Genomic DNA, 25713 nt, shown 5'->3' on the forward strand with positions numbered 1-25713 from the left:
CAAATCCAATCTAATTCGAAAATACAATTTTCTTTTTTTAACTCAATCCAAATTCAGTTCGAACATAATTTAAATTTAATTCCAATTACTAATTCAATTTAGATTAAATTAAATTTCAATTATAAATCCGAATAACTTTCATCCCTATAGAGTATTACCTATAGAGTATTAGTATCCCCAACCCCAAATCCCAATGCCTAAAATTCATGAAAATCAAAAGATGGGACCTAGAAGACAGAACAACCTTAGTAGGAGCCAGCAAGCCAGGTGTTGAAATTGGAATAATTCAAAATTCCTCTGCTCTTTCTTCTTCTTCTTTCTTCTCCTTTTTCCACTCTCTCTCCTCCATCATCACTTCCTTAAACCCATCATCTTTCTTTCTCTCTCCACCATCACCAAACTCCTTTTTTAACTTTCTCTCTCCTCTTCCCCACCAAACAATAGCACAGACCTCTCTTTCTTCAAAGCAAAGCATAGAATTTTTCCACTTACCCACAAAAAATCCAACCAAAAACAACAAAACCCATCTTCTAAATTCACTGAAAATACCAAAATCCATGGTAAACTCAATGGAAATCTTTCAAAATCAAATTGGGGAAAAAATTAGTGGAGATATTACACAATCGGAGCTCCGAGAAACTGCATACGAGATCTTAATCGGAGCTTGTCGTAGCTCAACTGGGTCAAAGCCTTTGACTTATATAAGTCAATCGGAGCGAAGTTCGTCAACGGAGAGAGAGAGAAATTGTGCGTCATCGTTGACTACTTCTCCGTCTTTGCAGAGGTCGCTGACGTCAGCGGCGGCGAGTAAAGTGAAGAAGGCGCTTGGTATAAGTAGTAGAAATAGAGGAGAGAGAAAATCGGGAGGAACAGTTGGAGAGATGATTAGGGTTCAAATGAAAGTTTCTGAACAAACTGATTCTAGGGTTCGTCGTGCTTTCCTTAGAATTGCTGCGGGTCAGGTGTGTAATTGCTTCGCTTTTTTTGAATTGCTGCTGAAATTTTGGTTTTATTGTTTTTTCTTTTTGTGGGTTGACTTGTTCTCAAGAAATATGATCATTTATACGTCTAATAATTGGTTAAGGAATTGGTGGTGTTGTTATTAAGTGTCCTGTTGTAGTTTAATTTTCTTAGTTTATCAGAAAATTTTGTGTACTTGCTCCGTAACATAATAACTGCAACAAATGGGTGTTATTTGTGAGATATAAATATTTATTTGTTGCGTTTATTTTGGTATGGAGGGAGTAGTTTATTTATGTTGTTGCAAATTGCTTTTGACTCAGTAAAGCTTACTTAATTAAAAAAAAAAATATTATGTGAAACAAGTGGTAAGGAATTTTATATGGTTTGAAAACGAATTGGTTGGATTAGTGTAGTGCTGAGAATGGCAGTTTGAGTTGAGGGGATTCTGTTAATTTGACATATTTAGACAATAAAACTAAGTATCTCGAATTTTCGATTGTATAAAGAATCGGTTTTTTGAAAAGAAACACGACTGTGTGTTTATGTTCTACGACTCTATAATATAGGGTATTCATTTTTTGTTACAGAATGTCACTTGATAATGTTTGGATCTTGGTGTTGCATATAAAGAATTGGATGATAATAGCAACAGTGAATGGATTTTGGTGTTGCAAGAACTCAATGACTGATTAATGCTTGAGTTGGTTATCCATCAAAAGAAAAAAATGAAAATCGAATCGGATATGACTGGAAATAGTTATATTTGAGTTACTTTACTATAGTGGATTTATGCAATGACTGATTAATATGGTGTTTAACTGTACTTCTCTATCTTGGTCTCATATATTTTATCAGCTAGGAAGACGGCTAGAGTCAGTTGTTTTCCCGTTGGAGCTATTGCAGCAGTTGAAACAATCAGATTTTCCAAACCAGCAAGAGTTTGAGGCGTTTCAGAAGAAAAGCTTAAAGATACTTGAAGCTGGGCTCCTCCTCTACCCTCACGTGCCCTTGGATAAGTCAGACACTGCTGCCCAGCGGCTGAAGCAGATAATTCGAGGAGCCTCTGAGAAGCCTCTGGAAACGGGGAAGAATAGCGAGTTTATGCAGTTACTTCGGACTGTTGTAATGACTCTTGCTTGCAGATCTTTTGATGATCAGGCTTCAAATATGTGCCATTGGGCAGATGGATTCCCATTGAATCTTCACATATATCAGATGCTTCTAGAAGCTTGTTTCGATGTAGATGATGAAACTTCTATTATTGAAGAAGTCGATGAGGTTTTAGAACTTATTAAGAAGACTTGGGTGATTCTTGGCATGAATCAAGAGCTGCATAACCTTTGCTTTTTGTGGATTCTGTTTCATCGGTATGTGGAGACTGGTGAAATTGAAGAGGAACTCTTGTTTGCAGCTAGCAATCTTTTAATACAAGTTGAAAATGATGCCAAGACTATGAAAGATCTTGACTATTCCAAGGTTTTGAGTTCTTTACTAAGTGCAATCTTGGGTTGGGCAGAAAAACAGTTGCTGACATATCATGATACTTTTAGAAGTGGTAGTCTCGAGTTAATGCAAAGTGTTGCTACTTTAGCGGTAACCTCAGCCAAGATATTAGTGGAAGACATCTCTCAGGAGTACCGCAAGAAGAGAAAAGAAGTTAATGTAGCTCGTGACAGGGTTGAAACCTACATCAGATCTTCTATTCGGACTGCTTTTGCTCAGGTTATAAAATCTTCTTCTCTCTTTGTCATTAAGAGAGCCTATCTATGCATGTCCTTGTCTAAATTGGTATAGTGGTGAACTGCCAATCAACAAGTCTACTTTGTTGTTTGGTTGTTGGAAAAGTCTAGGCTTTGGCTCATAATACATTTGACAGTGAAATAGATTTTGAGATCGCAGTTTTCAAAATTGTAATTGTCTGCAGGAATAGTTTAGATTGATCACTCTGCATCTCTTGTCTGTGGGTGGTTTGGATTTTGGTTAAGTGAATTCTGTTTTTCTGATTTAATCAATCAATCATGAGCTTGTGCTTCAATCTTGCCTCTACCCCATCCCCACCCCTACCCCTACCCCTACCTTTACCCCCACCCACCTCTGGGAAAAAGGAATTGACATTGTGTGTCCTGATCCGGTGAGTCTTGCCCTTTGTATATACTGAATTATTACTCTTACCGTCTCTCTCAAATAGCTCAAAAGAAAATCCTTTGGCATTTCATTTATTGAGCGGTCTCAAATACCCTTTTGTCTCATTTAGAATCGATTTGAATTCGGTATTCTGATCCAAATCCAATTGTTGCGACAATTAACATTCCAGGTCTTCAACTCCTCTTTAGTTGAATTTCTATTTAATCTTGCTATTAATGGTTCAATGGTATGATTCCATTCCTAGAATTCAACACTCATCAAAGTTTGACTTTCTGTAACGCAGAAAATGGAGAAGATCAACTTGAGCAAGCAGTCCTCTAAGAACCAGAAAAATCCAATACCTGTCCTTTCACTCCTTGCACAAGAAGTTACTGAACTGGCGCTTAATGAGAAGGAGATGTACAGCCCTATATTTAAAAGATGGAACCCTCTTTCGGCAGGTGTTGCTGTTGCAACTCTTCATAGTTGTTTTGCCAATGAACTGAAGCAGTTTGTTGCTCGCATCAATGAGTTGACACCAGATGCTGTGCAAGTATTATTAGCTGCTGATAGGTTAGAAAAGCAACTTGTACAAGTTGCAGTGGAAGATGCTGTTGATAGTGATGACGGTGGCAAGTCAATAATCAAGGAAATGCCTCCCTACGACACAGAAACTGTTATAGGGACACTAGTGAAATCATGGATAAGGACTAGAGTTGAGCGGGTGAAAGAGTGGGTTGACAATTACCTTAAACAAGAGGTAATGATGATCGATTCTTATTTGGTGCCACTCTGTGTTGAAAATCTACATTATACTCTCACCTATTTTATAGTCTCCACAGTACCATCTGACTATAAAAAAGACTTAGTGATAGCCCTGCCATTTTTTAATTTTCTGTTAGATATGTTTATTCGTTTTAATCTCGTTCTTAGGGCTTGAAACTGATCAAAGAATTTAATTTTACATGATAATCAATGACACCCCCCCACCCCCACCACACAAAAAAGGAGAAAAACTTCCTGTCACCTTTTCCTCGTGTGTTGGTTTAACCTTGTTGGCTTATTCTCCTCTTTAGGTGTGGAATGTGCAAGCAAATAAGGAGCGAGTTTCCCCCTCTGTTATTGAAGTTCTGCGTATTGTGGATGAAACTTTAGAAGCATTCTTCCTGTTACCAATACCTATGCAGCCTGTCTTGGTCAACGATTTGACTATCAGTCTGGACAGATGCCTACAGCATTACATCCTGAAGGCAAAATCTGGTTGTGGTAAGTCATGGAGAATTACATTCTTTCACTTATGTAGTAATCTCCATTAGTAATCTCCATCGTGACCACAGACTTCTCATTTCATTTTCACAATGCAGGATTTCCAAAAAACTACATACCTAGCTTGCCTGGTTTAACCAGGTGTTCAGCTGGTTCTAAGTTCTTCAAAAAGAAGGAAAAGTCCCATATACCCGTGAGAAGAAGATCGCAGGTTGGAAGCACAAATGTGGATGACCTTTTTGGGGTATCACAGTTATGTGTCCGTATTAACTCAATGCAGCGAATCCGCTCTGGAGTTGATGCTTTGGAGAAAAAGACCATTACTTATCTGAAAAGTTCAGGATCCACAGAAATTGACTATAAAGGGTTGGGAACTAAGTTTGAACTCTCCATCTCTGCTTCTTTTGAAGCGATCCACCAACTTTGTGAAATAGCCAGCTACAAGATCGTATTTCATGAGCTGAGTCATGTTTTATGGGACGGTTTATATGTGGGTGAAGTTTCATCTTCTAGAATCGAGCCGTTCCTTCAGGAGCTCGAGCATTACTTAGAAACTATCGCGACAACTGTCCATGATAGAGTCCGAACCCGTCTGATCACCGAGGTCATGAAAGCTTCATTCGAAGGGTTTTTGTTAATTTTGCTTGCTGGAGGCCCTTCTCGTGCTTTTACTCCACAAGATTCTGTCATTATCGAAGAGGATTTTAAGTTCCTCCATGACTTGTTTTGGTCTAACGGTGATGGTTTGCCTTCTGAAGTGATAGACAGGTTCGCAACAACTGTAAAAACAATTCTTCCTCTTCTTCGTATGGACACGGAGAGCTTGATTGAGCAATTCAAGGAAGCGATTGTGGAGAGCTATGGCCCTTCTGCCAAATCCAGGCTACCTCTGCCTCCAACTACAGGTGAATGGGACGCGATTGAGCCAAATACACTTCTAAGAATACTCTGTCACCGAGATGATGAAGTGGCAGCAAAGTTTCTCAAGAGAACTTATGGTCTTCCCACAAAATTGACTTAGAATGTCTTGATGGTTTCTTGAAATTGGGTTATGACTTGTGTACATACATATCTAACTGTATTTCTATGAGTGGAGGCTACATCAAGCGAGTGAGTCTGCAATTTTCTTCTGAAATTCCAGTAAGCTATTGAAGGGTAAACACACAGTTGATATAATTTTGCGCTAATAATGTTTGTTAATTATTTGTATTATTTATCTACACATGTAAATAATCATAGTGGTTTAGAATAATAGTTGGTTTTCATATGTATTTTTCAACAGTCAATTGTTTGTCTAGTGGTAACTGGTATATCAATTTTTGAGCAGTCATCAATTTTTTAATTTCTTTCGTATAGGCCTCTATATATTCTCATTCTATTTCAAACAAAGTGGGGATGTTAAGTAGTTTATTTGGTAAAGTTATGTGGAGATGTACTATGACTTGTGATAAGAGTCATTATCTGCATAGTTCATTAGAGTAGCCACTAGCCCCAACAGGCAACAGAGCCTTCGTTTTCGTCTTCCTTTTGAGAAAAAAGGTTCATTCTTTCATTATCTGCATATTTCATTAGAGTAGCCCCAGCAGAAGTACCAACTAACGCCCATCGAGGTCTATCCATCGCTCGTGAGTTCAATATCTCCCATCTGAACAGGAACACAATGCTTTCGCCTATTACGCGACTCCTTGGTCTCTCTGTGGTAATCTTAATGAAACGGTTTTGGTCTGTAGCAAATGAGATGGTGAACACATGTTTAGGCCTTTAGTGATGAAAGTCCATTAATATGGAGTTGAGGCCTGGCAGTCTCAATATCTATCATAATGTCGGGGAAGGTTTTTTTATTGCATGTTGCATTGTATTTCAGAAAGAGCTGAAACAGAAACTTGGTTTCTTTTTCCTGGATACGATGATAAAGCATGACTAACTGTGACTATTGAAAGAGAAGCGTAGCGTCGAAGCAATTACACTGCTGTCCAAAACAAAAATGGAGAAATTGCAAATATGTACTGAAAATAAGAAACTCCAGACGAATTAGCAGTTCTAGAAGAATTAGCAGCACTTGTAATTCAAAATATGGAACACTCTCATTTCAGCTGTAAACTGTGTATGTTAAAAAAGTATTGCTTTGTCAATGGTCTTAGTACATGCTGTTACATATCTCCATTTTAGGGCAAAAAAAACCCAGAATCCAGCAACAAGAGCAGAATTTGAGCATATCATCAAACTCCCCCATAAAAGTAAATAAGCAATTGCTAAAAGAGAGGGAGGTGAAGGACAAAATCTTCGGCAGCGGGAAGGTAATCGTCTCTTGGATATAATGAGCTACGCTCTATGGCTTCTCTCTAGAAGCCCAAGCATAAACTATTGGTTACAAATAACTAAACTATGACTTTTCTACTCTAAAAAATTGCAAAAAAGTAAGCGAGAAAGAAATTACTGCCATGGGTTCCTTTTGCTGGTTCTGCTTCTTTTTGAGCTGGCCGAGCTTGTTTTCTGTCAAAGCAATAAACCCGTAAGTGAGACCTCTAAAATTTAGGATAGTCACAGTGATATATTTTAATTAGTTACAAGCAAGATACCGATTTTGATTTCTTGATCTTTCCTCGTATTCTGTTCTTTTGAGGCTTCAATTTATAGATCCGCACCATCCAGTGATGAGAAGTAAATGCCTGAAGTTCCAAATAAACCCAAGTAAAATCCTCAGCGGAAAATGATTGGACATCCACAAAAGAGAAAATAAGATCAATTAGAGAACACTCTTATAAATGTATTCTATTAATCAAGTATATCAACAAGCACCCAACATGTAACTTGTAACTGTAGCTTTATAATACAGATACAGTTTGTTGAGCAGAAGCTACCTGATCAGCCAAAATCTTTGGCTTGGGAAAGGGTACATTATAGAAAGAGAGAAAAGTGGGTCTATATATGCACATGCAAAGTCTCACAGACATCAAAAAAGCCAATGATGTCTCGGTGATGAAGATATCATTTCTTCAACTACTGCAATTCAAATATAGACCTGTTGTTCTGAATGTATATACAAGAACTCACGCGTAAAATTTAGCGAGCCGTACAAGTCATTACCTTCACCTCAATTATGAGTTTATGACCTTGCACCAAACACGCCATAGAAATTCATTATCAGTATAATCAACGAACATATTTTGACACGTTTGAAACTTTTCAGAACACCAAAAGGTCCTTTAAAAAATTATAAAGAATCCAAATCTATATTTTGAATGTAATCTACAAATCTCCATGTTTTACAACAAAGGGAGCAATTCATTGCTATCTGTTAACAATATATTCCGAGATCACAGCCCAAAATTTCAAATTTCAAAAACATCTGACCATACCATGGATCATAATCAAGATAGGGGGTGTTTGGTACATGGATTTTCAGTGGCTTTTACATGAGGGCAAACAACCAGAATAAAGTGTTTGGTGAATAGTATTTTTGGTCGTTAAAAGCCAATATTTAAGCCAAAAGTAAAAGAAACTCGTTTTGATAGCTTATTAATATTGCTTTCAGCCTTTTCATTCATTTTGCATAAAACAACCAACACCACCTATACAAAACAGCCAACATAAACAATCTATACAAACAGCTCGTCAAACCAGCCAAATAGGCTAAACACCCCCATAATACACCACTATGAATTGAAGCAAGCAGCATAGCCAGCTAAATAATGATATATGCCTATATGGGCTTTTCACAAAAAATACAAGGTTGCAGAAGTTGGAAAACTAGACATGATTTTTGCAAATGCCTAGAGGTCATAGTTTAAGTCGTAAAGATGATATAGGTGACTGCTCTTATTACCAATTTTTTTTAAAAAAAAAAAGCCATCAGGACTCCTGAACACTCTAACCGGCAGGTTAGCCTTCAGGCACCATGAAGTTTTTATGGTTCAGAGATAGGAGAACGAGGCAACTTTATGCCCTTGTCACTAAACTTACAAACTAAATCTTACAGTAATAAAAAATTCAGTACCTCTTCAAAATGCGTAAGCTTGAAATGTTTCTTTCCAATTTCAGTCCTCCTTACTCTATCATATCCTTTTCCATCTGTCTCAACAAATCTGAATCCAGGCATCGCATGGTTAGGTTCTAAAAAAGCAGCAAGGGAGGAATATCAAGGGAAAACAATCATGATTGACTTATTCTAACCTGTAGTATGAAAGCTTGTACATTAAGGAATTAAGCATCGTTGGTGTTGCCTGAGAGTCAATCCGATACTGACCATCCCTCTATAGAACATCAAAAGTTACACATTTGGTGAGAATAGAGGTACTACCAATGAGAAAACACTACAAAACAAAGAACGCTATATATCTGCATTTTACTCAAAGTTAATGAGGATAAAGATATTAACCCAAACAATAAGAATAAAGGAGCAGAACAAACAGAAAGGCGAGTTCATATAGATGATAACAGAGGCTAGCGTTATATTTAGCAATTGCCAAAAACAAATCATGTTAAATCCAAGTCCCTTACCAGATAATCTGGTTCCTTGATATGAGGGAATACACCACCTCCTATGCGAACCATCCATAGGAACTTGTTGATATCATCACTGGGGTAGCCCACAAGACCTACGAGAAATAGAATCTCACATGTTGGTTCCACAATCTTTTCCCAAACATGGAAAAAATTTAATCAAATAAAGAGCAAGTAAACCAACCTCCAAATACAACAAGAACATATTTAACATCCAGAGAGTTATATATTTCCCATGCTGTCTTTTCAGGAGAAGACATAGCAGTTCCAACAGTGGCAATGTGAGTATTATTCCAGGTATTGTTGTCAACAATGACAGTACGGTTGGCCATGGCTGTTGTTTGGTACCCATAATCCCACCAAGATGCCACCTGCAAGTTGCAACAAGTATCTTGTTAGGATACATTGACACAATAATCATTCAGTTATAAAAGCAGTGGAAACACAGAAAGGTAAACACAAAAGACAAATAAATTCTTGGAATCCACATCCATAAAGCCTACTAAGAACTTGTGCAATTGATTGGAAATATGTAATAAAGGAACATTTGATCATGAGGATGTAGGATATACTATGTTGAGTAGTAAATTTACTGCGCAACATCAAGACCGTCTAAATGCAGATAACCACATGATAGTCTCCCTAGTATCTAAAGATTTTTTAAGGTTTAGATTCAGAGTTCAGATAGAAGATAACTGCATAAACCGGCAGCAAAAATCTGTGTTCCACTATTAGCCAACAAACTTCTTGGAATATATATGTATGACATAGTTTTCTGAGATAGTGCTGGTTTGATGAAAGTCTCCAAGATAAGAAGTACCAGAAGAGACCACAAGAAGCTGATACTATCCTACTACATATTTTCCTTGTATTCAAATTATGGACGGTGCACTAGCAACTACAAGAGCTAATTGGAGACATGAAATGTAAACACAGCAGCATCAGTACAGCAAAACTCATCAAGCAGATTCAAAGGACCGAACCTCAAAAATAATATGATTCAGATAAAATTTATAAATTCCATTTCAGAAGACAGGAGTTTGGAAGTATTTGTAATATAAAGTAGTAACAACAAACATCATATGACAACAGTACATCAAACTCACTTTGTCATCCACCTCAGTGTTGTGGCTTAGCCAAGCATAAGCCTCTCTGAAATCATCAAAAACATGCAGACCATCATGTGCATGAGATGTCAAAACAATAGATGGTGCCGAGTATGCCTCTGCTGCTGCCCACACACAATGCACCTACAAAATACTTGGTCATCTGATCAGAAATACAGGCGCACACATATCAAGGATAAAACAAAAAGAAAATATAAATGGGGCCAATTCTTTTGCTTTTTTTAGCAGTCTGGAATCATACTATAATTATTTGCAGACAAATGGCCTTATTCTGCAGACTGTACAAAACTGGAAAAATCCAATCAGACTAAACCAAGTTAACACCAACACAAATTATAAAGACAAAATTGTCTTCTGACTCTCACTTAAGTTATGATGCCTAAAATCAATCTCCAGTCCCCCAAGAATAGATGTTAATCACTATGGTCAGTTATATATTTTTAAATTTTTACACAAATATACGCACTACAGCCAACTTTATATGAAACTAGAATCAAATAGCACCAAAACAGGATGAAGCCAATTTATAAAATGAGAATGTAAAGCATACCAAGCAACTTCAGATGATCTAATTCTATATAAATGAGATTCATCATACTGATAGATCTACGGACATGAGATAGTGGGAAAACACATTGTAATCGTAGAATTGCAGAAAAAAGCTACAATAAGTTGAAATTTAGAGGCTAGATGATGAATGATAAGAATTCCCAAAGCTCAAACAGATCTACCATCAAATTGTTTTACAAAAATAGACCCCAATATGGTACGGGTACCTCGCTATAAAGTTATCTTAGACTAAGCTCAAGCTAAGTTCCTCAAGATCAATTTTCCAACAAGTTCAGATTACATTCATAGACACCAAGTATTCGACAAATTTGTATAAAGCAAGAACAGCTACAAATTGTGCTCTTATTCGTAATTTATGAGGAAAGGGATAACATTTAAACACAAATAGTGACCAGCAGCAAACATAGTTTTCTACCATCTAAAAGAATAATAATGATGATGATGACAATAAGTAGTGGCATGGACATGAAAAGTATACATACCACATAGAAACCACCCAGCAAGACAGTTAAGATCAAAGCAATTAAAGACGCTTCAAAGGGTAAAACGAGAAGCCTTTTCTCAATGCGAGACTTCAAAGAAACCTTCCCAGAAGCTTCCTTTTCCTTGTCCTTGTCCTTCTTTTTTCCCTTTTTCAAAGGTCGCTCCTTCGTGGCATCCTCAATTTTATCTGTTTTAGCAACATTATTTTGTATCTCAGCATTGCCGGAGTTTAGATCTCCTGCCTTGAATATTAATGCATTACAAAATAAGTTTAGTATACAAGGGAATTAAAATTAATCAAATAGTTTGAATGTGAAAGGATCCTTTTAGCCACCTCATCTCGTAAAGATTCTGGTAATGCGGGCAACTGAAATTTGATAGACCGAGCAAAAACATCAAAAGCTTCCGATAGAGCAATTCCAGACATTATGCACGCGGCTGGAGCAAATACTAGCATGAGCCGCACCTATACTTAGATCAAAGTGTATAAAATCAGGGTAAGAAGCAAAATGCAAATAGAAGCAGAGTTGAAATTTCGTCAACCATGACATGAAAAGGAGGCATTTCCTAATTTTCTCACCATAACACCTGAAAAGTACACTGACGTTACGATGTAGAGGACTGCAAATGAGCTTGCATCTGACAGAGGTGAAAAACAAGCCTGCAAAAATATATATCATTACAGAAAGGCATTTTACAAAGATTAACCTGATACAAAAATCAAGGGGATCACTAAGAATTAAAAGCGGAAGGTTTAAGAAAAGTAACTTACAATAATTCCAGCAGGAACCAAGAATGCCAATACATTGATGTCCATGAAGTAAGATGGCCATGTAGGTGGTTGATGTTCACTAACACTAGCAATGATCGGTATGTATTTGCTTGCATAAGTGCTGTAGTTTGCAAACCAACCCCCAAAGAGGGTAAACAAGAAGTGAATGATCATCAGAATCTATAACCAGAAATCTCAAAGAGAAGATATCTTACAGCATGTAAACTATCATCGGTATCCAGATTAAAATCTGGACTCCATTGCATGATACTAGTACAACACATTAGCAAGATCAATAAGTCAAAGAGTGTCTATGTCTAGCATCTCAAGACATGAAAAGATTGTGTATCCAACAGAGCATTTCAGACCAGCTACCCTTACCCACTGAATGATGATCCATAGTCCTGCCTGCACTCTGATAAACTGACACTATAGCAGGTAAAAAAATTATTACTGCCATCTAAGCCATGGTCCCACTCCATAGAAACAAATAGAAGCATCCTCTTCTATCATCGCACTCAATATGTAAGTATCATAAAGACGTAAACTTGTCGAACATTACTTTGTCAATGGAACTTTATAAGCAATTTCAAAATGCTTTTTCATTAGTACTTCCTACATTATTTTTCGTCAAGTATACTTCATTCTTTTTCATCGTTTATAAGGTAAGACGTCCTCCATATTTAAATAGTTGCAACATAGAGGAGTTAAGGTATTAAAGGATAGCTATATTATGTGGGGAGAGAGAGAGAGAGAGAGAGAGAGCGAAGTATGAAAAGTCTCCATGTGACAAAGGGAAGATTCCATGAGATTCTAAAACTAGTGAAACTAATCAATCTGACATACAGTAAAACACTTTCTAAAATATCAAATGTCACCTTCAGTCAATTGATTTCAGCAGATAAAGTAAGCCCACAATTCACAAACTATGCAACTTCAAAATATACAATGAGAAGGGAATAGATTGACACATACTGCAAAGATGATGGATATAGACATGCTAGTATCAGGAACTAACCAATACACGAAAGGATATTTTAGCCGGAAAAAAGAGTATAGACAAAGAATAGGAACATACGGATCAAGGAGACTAAGACTCCGGCCACTCCATCCCATTGTGGGGCTGGAAGCCACAAGCGCTACGAGTACTGCTACAACAGCACAACAGACAACCCTGAACCACAAAAAATAAATCAAAGGTTTATTAGAAAAAGAATAAGATGTAATGTAAAAACATCTCGACTTCGTATTGCATATTTTGGCATAATGACACCATCTACAGGCCTTCTGCATTGTGAAATGTGGATGCAGGAGGAGAAGTGATGAAACAAACTACTCCTCAGTCCTTGGAACTACATGCAAGGATACCACACAACCAATTCTTACTTCTGAGATATTGATACTGAAAATAAAATAAGTTCTGCTTCGTTTTTGGCAGCATTTTTCTGTTTTGGATATGTCACAATAACTGATAGTTTGGTTATGAAGAAATTAGTGTACTTAAAAGAACTAATATGTCTCATTATTCTAATTCCTCCACCAGGTTGACATATAATCCTGCACCAAGGATTAATTTTTTTTACAAGAGTAAGTTTCTCTCTGCCAGGCCCAACCTTCAATTCTATGACTGCAGCAGGCCAAACAAGACAAATTCAAAAGAGCCTCAGTTCTCCAAACCCCCCCACCCCCCACCCCCCCAAAAAAAAACGAAGGGGAAAACCAATCACAGTCAAATACTGTTCTGCTGACCATCATATTCCCTTTCAGGGAACATGGAGGCTGGAGCACTCCAGGCTCAATCAAAACCAGAGAACAAATGGGGGGGTCAAATGTCAGAGGTGAGAGGACTTTGAACTTTCTTTTTTGTGACTAAAATGACGAGAAGTATACTCGGTATCTATCCTCTTAGCTTCAGAAGGTATAATTAAAGCCTACAACTTCCTTGGTAAGCTTAAGAAGAAGCATATAAGTAGAATTGCTTACAGGCCACCAGATACTACAAGAGTAACAGCTACTTTGAACATCTGTGGTGAAAGGATTCCCTTGATGTAATACACAAGTGCAACCACGTGGAGAATAATGAACACCTGTAGTCAATTTCATAAATCAGACATCCCAAAAACAAATGGAAGGAAGATCTTTTTTAACCGTGAAGTTGTAGCCCATAATAACTACAACTTTGTACTATAATCTTAAATTATTAGTGAACTGTAAGTAAGCAATAATAATGGACCTAAATCCTCAACCTGCCGTAAGTGATACCTGAACTCACCCTTTCCACACCATGCCTTAAATGAGAACTATACTGGGTTTTATTAGATTTGTTTACCTCTACTACCACTCCTATTTTTGAAATGTTCTTAAATTCAACTACTCAAAGCACTATTATCTCCTTAGCACAACCATTATCTGAAAGATTCTTCAATGTTGGACCTTGGTAATTCGAATTTCAGCCTCTTCAATAGTATTACAGGCAAGAGCCTTGGCATGAAGTTTTGTTACTTGAGTACACCTTCACCTCCCCAGCCACAAAACTGGAAAGTGTTTTCTCTGGATAGGCAAAAATGATCAAACAAATAAAAAGAGCACAAACCACTGATTCTAGAAGAAGCAACTGTATTTGTAAAGGACATGAACTTTCACTAGGCTTGCTTGCGTGAAATATATCATAAAAACTTACTCAACTTCAAAGACATCACAGACAGATTAGGATGCAGCAATCAGTACAATAGCTTACCAAAAATGACGCAAAATGTTCTGATGTCATAAATGCATTGAAACCAACAACAGGAACCAGTGCAGCTAACAGTGTGCCCAACACAACCTGCATACATGTTGCTTCACTTCAGATAACCAATTTACTAGACAAAAAACCACATGAACAATTCTCACGCAGGATTGATATTGAAAAGTCAAGATCAACATCAACATTAGCCTAATGCCTCTGATGCAGCTCCCGTCTTGAATGGAGTAGAGGGATAATAGTTAGTCTTAAACCAAAGATGATAGAAATGGCTATTCTATTTTACCCTTGATATGCTATAAAACAACCATCTGGTAATTCACAATAAATAAAAAACTGCAGACTGTTCAATGACCTATCTTAATCAAGTGCACTATCAATAATCAAAATTTAATGGATCACTGACTCCATGGGTAAGGACTCAAAGATGAACGATGTAAATATTGAATTAAAAAGGGTATATGTACATATATACTTCCCCCGATCCCCAAAATTTAAGCAGTTTGACTTTTGCACTAGTCACATGCTTTACTTGACCAAATGTTATTATGTAAAATGCTATTGGATTTGCCTCACTGTACATTTTCAAATATTAAAAATTAGTAATGGTCAAAGTTGTATGCTCGCAAGTTTGCAAGTCAAATTGTTGCAATTTTAGGGAAACGTAGGACCTATTGTTTATGGTTTTTCTTAAAACTAATTTTTCACAGAAAGCAAGTACGGTGGCAGGAAAGACATCTTAAAGCAAAGTCTTGGCAGGTTTTCTCACAAACATAAAAATACAAAGTCCAGCACATTCACATTCCATTTGTACTATAGTTGCAACCAAAACTTTATAAATAAAGCCAATCTGTAAGTAATGACAATATTGGAGACGCTTACCAGAGGAGCATATGCAATATAGAGCCTGTGAGAATATCGACCAGTAACAATGCAAAGGAGCACATGCATGGGAATAAGGTTAATTATGAAGGTGTATCCTCCCCAAGAGCAAACCTAAGAAAAAAAAGAGTATGTCAAAGAAATTTACCATCAGACAGCTCGATTAGAAATACTACCAACTTCAAAAGAGGAAATTCACCATATAAAAGTATGATATGGCATTCAAAGTTGCATAAAACAGAGACCCGGTGTTCAATGTCTGCACTCGAAAAGTTGGCAACATCAGTGACTGAAGAGATTAAATGCAATTGTTCTACAAAATACCACACTACACAGAAAAAAAAAAGGGAACCATGTATCCAAAAAATAAAATCATAATATGCATAAAAGCCGAGCTCAAAACTCACTTTGACATAAAGATAGAAAGTGAAAATCAATGCAAAAATAGCTACAGCTTCATTGTCATAGCTGCCAGCAACAGATCGAGATATATAGGATGGAACCTGCAAAAGAACAGAGTAATCAAATTTTTACCAGGAAACAAATATTGCAGTAAAAACACACAGCATATTAATTTACCATAGGCCCTGGACCTGAAAATGTATAAGATGCAAAGGCACGGAGTATTTAGACAAATATGTGCTTCAGACAGGACAAGGCCTTAGCTTGGATGCTTGTATGGTTGTACCTTTGTTTAAGGGGCTATGACTTATGAGGCCTCTAAAATGGGTAATTTTCCTCAAATATAAAAAGAAATTCTCAATTGCTTTCAGCAACAAATAATTGAGAGAATGTTTACCAGACATCACCAACAAAAAACTTGTTTTCCAAAAATCTAAGAAACTTATTTTTTGAAAAATATGCTCATATGCCTTTCTTCCCCTAGCTGGAACACCACGAACAGAGTGGGACAACCGGACAACTCTATCTTCTAATAATCATGGGCGTCTGTGTGTGAGCGTACAAGTTACAATTAGGATCATACATAAATGGAACAAAAAATTGCAACAAATAACTTAACCCAAAGGAATAATTTAAATAAACTTACTTTGACTATCATCCACTTTGAAATTAAAAGGTCCTATGGAGAAAACAAGAGACTACTTTCAACTCTGATCTCAAACTAACACAACTGTACCCTTCTATAGAAAGAAATAGCGGGGAAACTCGGTTCGCATAGAACGAAATTCATCATACTCCAACTCCAGAATTGATCCCGATTCCATTGCGTTCCATACTTTTCTAATACTTCCATTTCAAGTTTTGATTCAATAATTCTACATGCTTGCCGCTTACATCCTCTTTTTCCAATTTAGTACAGCAATAAATGTTTCTATCATAATAATATTGAGGTTGTATGTACGAAAAAATGCTAACAAAAACAGGAGAGAAAAAGGATAGTTTTTTATATGTTTATCTTTTTCAATATTTATGAGTTCAGACCTATTCATTTAATTTGGCAATAATACAATTCTATCTGTTTATGCGAATGAACTTCAGCAAAGCTCCAAATAAATTTACACCCTAGACGGAAGAAAAAATCGAACATTAAACAATCATACAAAAATCTTTTAAAGTTGCTTTTAGAATACCGACATTGTCGGCCAAGTGATTGTTTTTAGCAAGCACTTTTGATAATAGAGTCTATCATCTGCAGTGGCGGACCCACGTTGTAACAAGGGGTAGCGCGTGCTACCTCTCGTTTTCTTAAAAAAAATTGATTTTTTTTCTGAAAAGTAAAATTTTCTCCGCCTTTTGTCTTCTCCTCTTTCCACGTCTCTTCTCTACAGTCTCCTCCATTCCTCCTCTATCTCCAGTCTCCAAGACTCCTCTGTCTCTCCATTAGCCTGAACCTTAGCTTTTCAAACAAACAATTCAAGATACAAAGATCTCATACATGATTTTAGTGTTTTATGAGGAGAGAGAGTAGTAGACTTTCAACCCTTTGGTCGACCGCAGCGCTTTTGGGTTCTTGGATTTTTTTCTGTGGGTTATTGAGAGTTGCTCTAATTCGAGAAAAGGTTGGAATTGCTTAGAAAATGGAAGGGAAGAGTGACGAAGGTTTATAAAAGAAAGAGAAAGGAGATCAGGGAATTGGTGAAAGGAGACAAATCAAAACACATATTATCATTAAAATAAATTACAATTAATCGGGAGATGAAGAAAAGAAGTTGAGTGAAAAAGAAAAAAGAGAAAACATGATGAATTTGAGTAGTTTTTCCACTGCCAATTTCGCTGACAACGATGGTAGTGGGATGATTATGCGGCATGCCATGAGAGAGTTGTTTCAGTCTATGGAAGTTGAAGATGATTTTCTTTGCTGTCAGGTGGTGGTTTCCTTTTAATAAATTATATATTTTCTTTTATGAATGATTTTAATCGAAAATTGTCGAATTGATTGGGTCGAAAATTAGAATATTATGAGGGATTGGGTTCAGTTTGGTAGACATTGGGGTGAAATGTTTGTTGGAATTTTTTTAATTCTTACTATTTAATTCGTCTCTTTTCATCTAATTTGATTGATAAATTTGTGATTGTTAAATCACAGTTACAAAATGTTGATTTATGTGAGTTGTTGGTGAATTATAATTTTTGAATTAGATACAAATTGTCATGTTGTGAATTTGTGATTTGAGTTGTAAAGTTGTTTTAGTATAATCAAAGTAAGAAAACACTAGTTGAATTGATTAGTTAAATTCTTGTGTTTTGTGTATAAATGTAATTCACAATTATAAAAAGAAAACAAAAAGAGGGATATCTCAAACTTTTTCCTCCAACTCAAGCAAGCCAACAGAATATGGGAACAGTTTGTTTTTAGATGCAAGTCTTGATGCGATTGTATATCTATTACAAAATTTGATAACTCACCGGGAATAATAGTGAACTTCTTTTGTTAAAAGTATTTTGTTTTTGGTTATATTTGAATTTTAAAGCATTTTGAGTTTAGTACTTATTGGAGTTTTTGGCATTCAATGCTATTGTAAAATTACGGTACCCCTGATCCAAAATCCTGTCCCTTTTTCATTATTCTGAAAGGCACTTGAATATGTCATTTGTATACTCACTAAGGTGATAACTTAAAGCCCTTTATCTTCATATGATCATTTCAGGTTTGTTTAAGAGTAGTCTACGCCTCTAGGTAAGTCAGGCATACATAGCACACAGGAATTTTATGAGTGTCGTATACGCAAAAAAGACACATGAGGTGATTTTGAGGTTCTTACCCCACCAGAATTTGCAATTGCTTATTCATTCACTTCCCCAAAAAAAGAAGTGTCAAAACTATTTGAACCAAACTAACAAAGACCTTTACTTCTAAATGAAATAATCAAATGCGTTCTTTTTTCATAAAGCGGATTTCTTTGTTGAGATACTCTGTATTGCTGAAATCTGATTTACTTTCAATATCTAAATAACAACCACGATCTCAGAGCCTAATCACAACAGGATTACGTCGGCTATAAGCCTATAAGTGGTCTTCCACATAGATCTTTTCCCTTCACCCTCTTTTCTCAAGTGCTAAATGCTCCCTGTAACCTAATTCATTCGCATCGTTTCTTATGCCCCTATACGAGCCATCTTTGGCCTCCCGTGGCTTCCTCTAAAATTTCCTATAGACTAACTTTCCACTATCCTAACCAGGTTCTCTCTTAGTCTTATCTTGTCCTCAATACTGCAAATTTGAACATTTTGTTCAAGATTCTCTCTCTTAATGTGTTCCCACAAATACATCTTAATATATTTGTAAATCTGCTACTCCCTTCTTCTTGATATGATCCTACCTAAATGCGTGGTGAAATAGTTGCCCTATAGTATTTCCTTTAGCCTCAAAGGTACACTACACTCGCACTAAATTCCTCAAATTTAAGCCAACCTCATTGTAATTTATGAGTATAGGCCACATCTAAGTCAATATCCCATTACTCTATAAGATGACCCAAGGTACTTATAACACTCAATACTGCAACCTCCTATCAATTCATTGTTACTACATCCTCGATTAACCCCCTCTCATTACTAAAATTCCACTCAATATACTCCATTTTGCTCCGACTTAGCGTAAACCTCGAGTCCAAAATATTTGCCTCTACAGCTCCATTTATTCATTAACCGCATTTCTAGTTTTTCCACTAATGCAATATCATCCAGAAACTTACATACACCACGGTATATCATCATAGATAGGTCGTGTCATTTCATTTATCAATGTCATGAATAGGGAAGGACTTAAAGCAAATTTCCAATGTGATCCTATCGTTATAGGATAATTCTTGGTTATTCTTCCACACATCTTGACATATACTTGACTAAACCAATATGCTTACCTTGTACATCCTTCTTTGACATCACAACGAAAAAACCTCTAGGAACCTTATCATAAGCCTTCTTTAGGTCAATAAAAGTCATGTTTAGGTCCTTCCTCACCCTTTAAGATTTCATGATTTCATCATACATCTTATAAGAAAAATAGCCTCTATAGTAGATCGTCCAGCCATAAACCCAAATTAATTCTCCTCAATAATTGTACATTTCCTCAAAGAGCGCTCCATAACTCTCTTCTACAATTTCATGGAAGGACTCGTAATTTTCTCCCCCGATAATTTGAATAACGTGTAGGATTGGCATTTACCTTGTTTTTGTAACCTAATACTATCCATTCCTCTAATGACTGTTGCATTCTTTTCGTCCTCCTTAAATAAGTCCATTAACTAATCAACGACAACCTTCCCTAGGCATCTACAAACTTTGATATGAATAACATTTAGCTTAGGTACTTTCTTGAGTTTCATTTTCTTAATGTCTTCTCTAATATCTACCACTTATTATGTTCTTCTTCACATATACTCGCAGTTCACTTCCGTCTGTTCAACAAAATGTCTCCCATAACACTTATTTGGCTTCCATTAAACAACTCATCTAAGTATTGTCTTCATCTATCATGTGATCTCTGGACTATTGGTTTTTATCCTTCCCACATTTCACCTGAAGGAGATCTTTGTTTAGCTCTTATAATCCCGTAGCAACCTTATAGAATTTCTCTTTAACATTTCCAGGAGTCTAAGTTTCCGCTTCGTTTGGCTTCAACTTAGTGTCCATATAGTTCGCGAATTTTCGTTTGGCTTCCTAAGGCCAAGTAGCATATTCTCTTTTCCTCTTAACCATTACTTTTACGTCCTCATTCCATAATGTTGTGTACCTATGAATCAGTGTTTTTCCTTCTGATTCTCCTAATCTTTTTGGCTACTCTTGGAAACCAGTTATTCATCTTTACCCAAGTTTAAGTCGAGATCCTTCTCTGAGGTCCAATCGGCTTCTTTAACCACCTTGTTGGTAAGAACTTTAGCATTCCCTTCTTTTAGACTCCACCATCTTATTTTTCGATCAACTAGACATTCGTTCCTTCTTAAACTTTTCCTAATACAAACTAGTAACCGTTGCATACTTATCATAAGACTTGAGTCCAGAAAGTGGAGCACGTCACTTAGTTGGTAATGTCACCACTAATATATGGTTCATGCTCATGGATGTGACTAAGCTTTACGCTGGTTATCACCTACCCTAAGGCCATAACCTTCTTCCTGTGTTCGGGATTAAAAATGGCAATGAGTGCATTTTTGGTTTTAATCTCTAAATGGGTAAAAGTTTATCTTTAGTTGCAAGTTATTAATATAACTCCACAATAAGATCCAAAAGTGTTTCCCTAAAATATTTCTACTCATCTCTCTACTTAAAACTCTACCAAGAAAGATGAAACAAAATATGCATATGCTTTTCTTCTAATATTCCTTTAGCTATATATCTAGAAGTCGATCAACCTTACCTTCGGATTCCAAAGTTTCAACTTAATCTTAAAAAGACAAGACTTGTACAAAAACTTTTCTTCAAAGGAAAATGTCGGAACCTTAGCTCATGAAATCAATAATATGAGGGCACTGAAGTTTCAATATAACCCCTTAAAAAGTATTACAATCTTCAACCAACTCCTGTTTATATTCAATATGAGGTAAGAAGTAAACTTTTTCAACCAACTACTAAAGGTCAAGCTATAAATCCAAATGAAAAATATGAGTATAAAATCCTAAACACTTTGAGATGAAGTGGATTGAAAGGGGTAGCTTTTATAATCTTTAGCAACCAAACACTTGGCTTTACGTACAGGTTTCAGGTATCAAATATTTGGATCTGACACCAACCCAATTCCTCATACTGAATTCAACCAATTGCCCTCGAAGGCAATTCAATCATCAAAAGTTGCCAGCTTAAAGGGATATAGCTCAAATCAAATGCTAGGTAAGCTTATTAACCTCAGCAAAATTTTCAAAACTATAAAGAGGCACCCCAACCTTTTATCAACCATATATTGAGGAGAGACAGAATAAAAACACAGTAGGATTAAAGCTGTAGCTCTTGCAAGAAACTAAAGTTGACATGTGAAAAAATCAGACATCAAAAACCTGGGTTTACCATGCCCAAAAGTAATGCAGCTGTCAACCCTGCACCTGAGCCCTTCATTTCCTGAAAAATAATATATTATTAATCATCAACCTTTAAGGAACACAGAAATTTTCCTTCCTTAATAGGGGTGAAGAGAAGGCAAAACAGGGACAAAAGTAACAAGAGGAAAATCGACAAAAACTGACCTTTGTAAGAAGGTAGGTTGCCCATGAAGCAAAAGCAGAAAAAACTGGTGCAGTGAACACACAGACGGTCTCCACAGACAAAGGAACGTTCACAGAATGCAGTATCCTATCATCATAACATAATTTTAATTCTCTTTTCCCTCTTCGGAATTAATTAACAACCAGGAAAAAGGATCACAACACATAATAAAAGGGGAAATATTAGTTAAATGACATGTCCTCACAATATAGTCAAACATAAACACAAATTATATGAATCAGTGAAGCATCACAATAAGATTCACCCCAGCGTGCAAACTTACCACCACATGGTACCTGCTGTCAGTGTTAATCCAGGATATACTGTTCCACCGATGACACGACCGAGTGGATACCTAAAAGGCGCAATTGCATTAATTTAATCTAGTACAAATAGTAAAATGTGATAAGAACATCAAATTTGGGACGTCAATTGTCACAGAAATTACCAGGTCCTGTCATCAAACCAGTTCCAGAAGTCATATATGCCATTCTTTGTGAGAAACTGAAAATTTGTCAAACATCAAAAAAGGGAAAATCAGCTCTCGGCCATTCACGATTGTACATGCCATAATAGCTGTCACTAGAAAAGATTGGTGCTATATAAGAGAACATACAGGTTCTCAACACCGTAACGAACAAGGTGGAAAATTGCAGTAATAAACAATTGAAGCCCTTGGAATCTACAGTTATCAGTATCTTATCGTCCAACATATAAACCATATATCATATGCCGGCAAATACCATAGCTTTATGCCCCATCTAAAAATTACCCTCACACTTCAACAAGAAACTCGCTTTTTCCCCTTTCACTCGATAAAATATATGGATAGCTTCAGACCAAAAGTTCAGTACAATCAGCTAATTGCTAATAGACCATCCCCGACCCCTCATACATTTTATAAACAGATGCTTAGTCAATGGTCACAAGAATTCCCCAGTCTCCCCCAATAAGGTAACATTCATGGCAATTCTGTGACTTCCAAACTTCACCCTTTGCAGTGGCAGCTAACCACAAAAGGCTCCCAAAGCTTTTGGTGACCAGACGTGAAACTGTTGCTGTGAAATTCTAGTATCAGCTAATACCCCCAAAATCATGCAATTTCACGTTTGTGTATCAGAATAAACTGAAACAGCACATATAATCCCATATATTCCATTACATTAAAAGTCTACATAATATTAAGTTGAGAAGGGTCAAATGCTAACTGAGTAAAAGTTCTCAAACGCTTATGTTGATGGGGACTTCAATTGTCACTGCTTTAGTCCTGCCAAAGTAAGTTTATAAGCGCCAGAACCTTGTACTTCCACATGTACCATGCAACACATGGTTTTAACTTCAATTAATGTCTCTTCCTTGCACACACTACAATTTTGTCGTCAAGCGGATACTTTGGGTTCACTCCCAAAAAGGGGAACTAGGCTTGTATCAAGACACACGAATCTAACATTACATATGAACTAAAGACTAATATTTTGAATTGCCAACAAAATGCTCAGAACTCATCCAAGTGACTACTTACAAAGATGAAAGATTTTGCATCAATGATTCAAACGGGAAAGAACGGGTGCATTTAAAATCTTATCAAATCAAGCCATATTTCAACAACAAACTATAGGTAGTGAAGGATCTTCATTTACCATAATTAGGCAAAGAGATAGATGAAACCCCAGTCAAAATAAGCAAACCAGAAGTAAATAATCTATAGAGGATATAATGAAATTCCTGCGAGCACCAAGGCTTGGTACCCAGTTATGTCATAATTGCCTAGATTGGTCATGATAAAAGACAGACAAACAAACTGCAACACAAAAAACTAACTATTACTGTAAAATCAGCTGCAGACCGAGACGTGTTGCACACTAATAACATAGAGAATCAAAGTCATGAAAATCACTGGAACTCCATGTTCTATATAATCTCCACACATGAATGAGAAAGAAACACGATTATTAACATCATAAAAGACTACTTCCCACAAAATAACCCTAAAGACTTGGTAATACGAGTGCTTGAATGGGGTAAAAAGATAGTCCTTCCAAATATGGAAAGCATTCTCCTTTATGAAGGATAAAAACGATGCATTCTCCTCCCTATTCCTTACCTTCCCCTTTCTCTTCTCCCATCTAGTTTCGTTATTTTTTTTCTCTGTAACTTTTCTCGTGAACCGTAATCAACCAAACAAAGGAAATCAAATCTAATTTACAATTGTTCTTTTCCATGCAAATGTTCTTTAAGGATAGTTATTTTCCACTGAAAATGCCTTCAATCCAACCAAACATCGCCTAAGTAGATATTTTTTGAAATGCGCATGATACAACACTTGCTATCAGCTGACTATCTAACATCTAATAACCTAACTTGCAAAATTCAGCATCTTCAACAAATCATTATGTTTAAAAACACATAAACCTAAAAAAAAAAGTCAAAAACTCTGCAAGTCCAAATTGAAGAAAGTACAGTAGTTTCAGAATTCGACGGAAAAAATAATAATTCAGCACGAAAGTAAGATCGAAAACCTGAGTAACTCGATAATTAAAATACGGATCGAATTCATGAATGACGCTCTCGTACTTGATGACCTGCAAACACAAAATCCAGACCAAAATCACAATGCATTTGATATTAGTATCTCAAAAAATGAAAATCAAACAGAATTCAACAAATCATAGCTTCAAATCATCGAATTTGTATAACCTAATTACGATTAGATCTACAAATAGAAGAATGAATAAGGAAGAATAAGAAGTTACAGAGAAGAGACGGATCGAGAAAGCAAGAACTCCGATCAATATGAGGATGAAAACAGCAAGTACATTTCCGCAAGCTTGTCTCAAAGATGATACATTGGCGGTCTCAGAGGCCGCCATTGACGAGATAATTGAAGCTCTATAAGATGAGAGAGAGAGTGAGTTTTGACAGGGGTTTTAGAAGTACTCTCTCTCCTCAGTGGTATTGAGTTGAAGAGTTTTATGGGATGACTTTTAGAGAAGACTTGGAAGACCAATTATGGAACTAATTGGCGTTGGCGTGAGTGGTTAGAGGTCTCTCGCTCCTTAATCAAAGTTTCGGATTCGAGTTCTGAGGATGGAAAAATCTGGAAGAATGTTGTCTTTTGAGGTACCCATACAAACTTCCGCAGAGACCGAATGCGGTGCAAAACTCTTCGTGGTAGGACAAAAAAAAAAGACTGCTTAGGAGTATTTTTAATTAGTTACTACTTTGAAATAAAAATTAGTTTTATGTTAAATTTACAAATTAGTACTTCTCATAATAGAGTATTAATAATATATATATGGATTTAAAAAATTACTTTGATCATGTTTATAATCAATTAGTAAATGTAATAGTGTGGTAGGTAAAGTTAGGGATATTATTAGGGCGAAGTTGGTAGAGACTCACCCGGCATCATTTGTAGTTAGGTGGGAATGAATATAGGTTTGGTGAATGGTGAGTCGGGGATAGGGATGAAATTTTTACTCATTCTAAATGTTGGAGATAGTGTGAATTTTAGGTTGTACCTGCATAACCACCTCTCCAACCGCACCATCAACTCCACATTTACTCTTCCCATCCTAGACCTTTTTGGGAGAAGCCTTATACTTGTTTGAAATAAATTT

The 25713-nt window shown here is 36.4% G+C and overlaps 2 protein-coding genes across 2 annotated transcripts; one reads left to right on the forward strand and one right to left on the reverse strand.

Annotated features, from left to right (window-relative positions):
- The first annotated feature begins 251 nt into the window (after positions 1–251).
- Positions 252–5693, forward strand: LOC104902272 (hypothetical protein). The gene is made up of 5 exons (XM_010689991.4): positions 252–962; positions 1819–2685; positions 3392–3847; positions 4164–4353; positions 4452–5693. Exons 1-5 carry the CDS (start codon positions 558–560, stop codon positions 5372–5374), a joined length of 2841 nt encoding a protein of 946 aa, XP_010688293.2. The 5' UTR covers positions 252–557; the 3' UTR covers positions 5375–5693.
- A 698-nt stretch (positions 5694–6391) lies between these two features.
- Positions 6392–25060, reverse strand: LOC104902273 (dolichyl-diphosphooligosaccharide--protein glycosyltransferase subunit STT3A). Its single transcript, XM_010689992.4, has 23 exons — positions 24847–25060; positions 24613–24675; positions 22542–22597; positions 22377–22448; positions 22075–22180; positions 21899–21949; positions 15841–15936; positions 15633–15692; positions 15434–15547; positions 14546–14632; positions 13792–13895; positions 12887–12982; positions 11809–11929; positions 11617–11697; positions 11371–11502; positions 11036–11278; positions 9963–10106; positions 9041–9227; positions 8854–8951; positions 8527–8606; positions 8351–8438; positions 6933–7022; positions 6392–6846 (listed from the first exon to the last, which is right to left on the reverse strand). The coding sequence occupies exons 1-23, from the start codon at positions 24961–24963 to the stop codon at positions 6787–6789; spliced, it is 2346 nt and encodes a 781-aa protein (XP_010688294.1). The 5' UTR covers positions 24964–25060; the 3' UTR covers positions 6392–6786.
- Positions 25061–25713: the final 653 nt, after the last annotated feature.

This window comes from Beta vulgaris, chromosome 8, assembly GCF_026745355.1.
Source record: "Beta vulgaris subsp. vulgaris cultivar EL10 chromosome 8, EL10.2, whole genome shotgun sequence".
NCBI lineage: Eukaryota > Viridiplantae > Streptophyta > Magnoliopsida > Caryophyllales > Amaranthaceae > Beta > Beta vulgaris.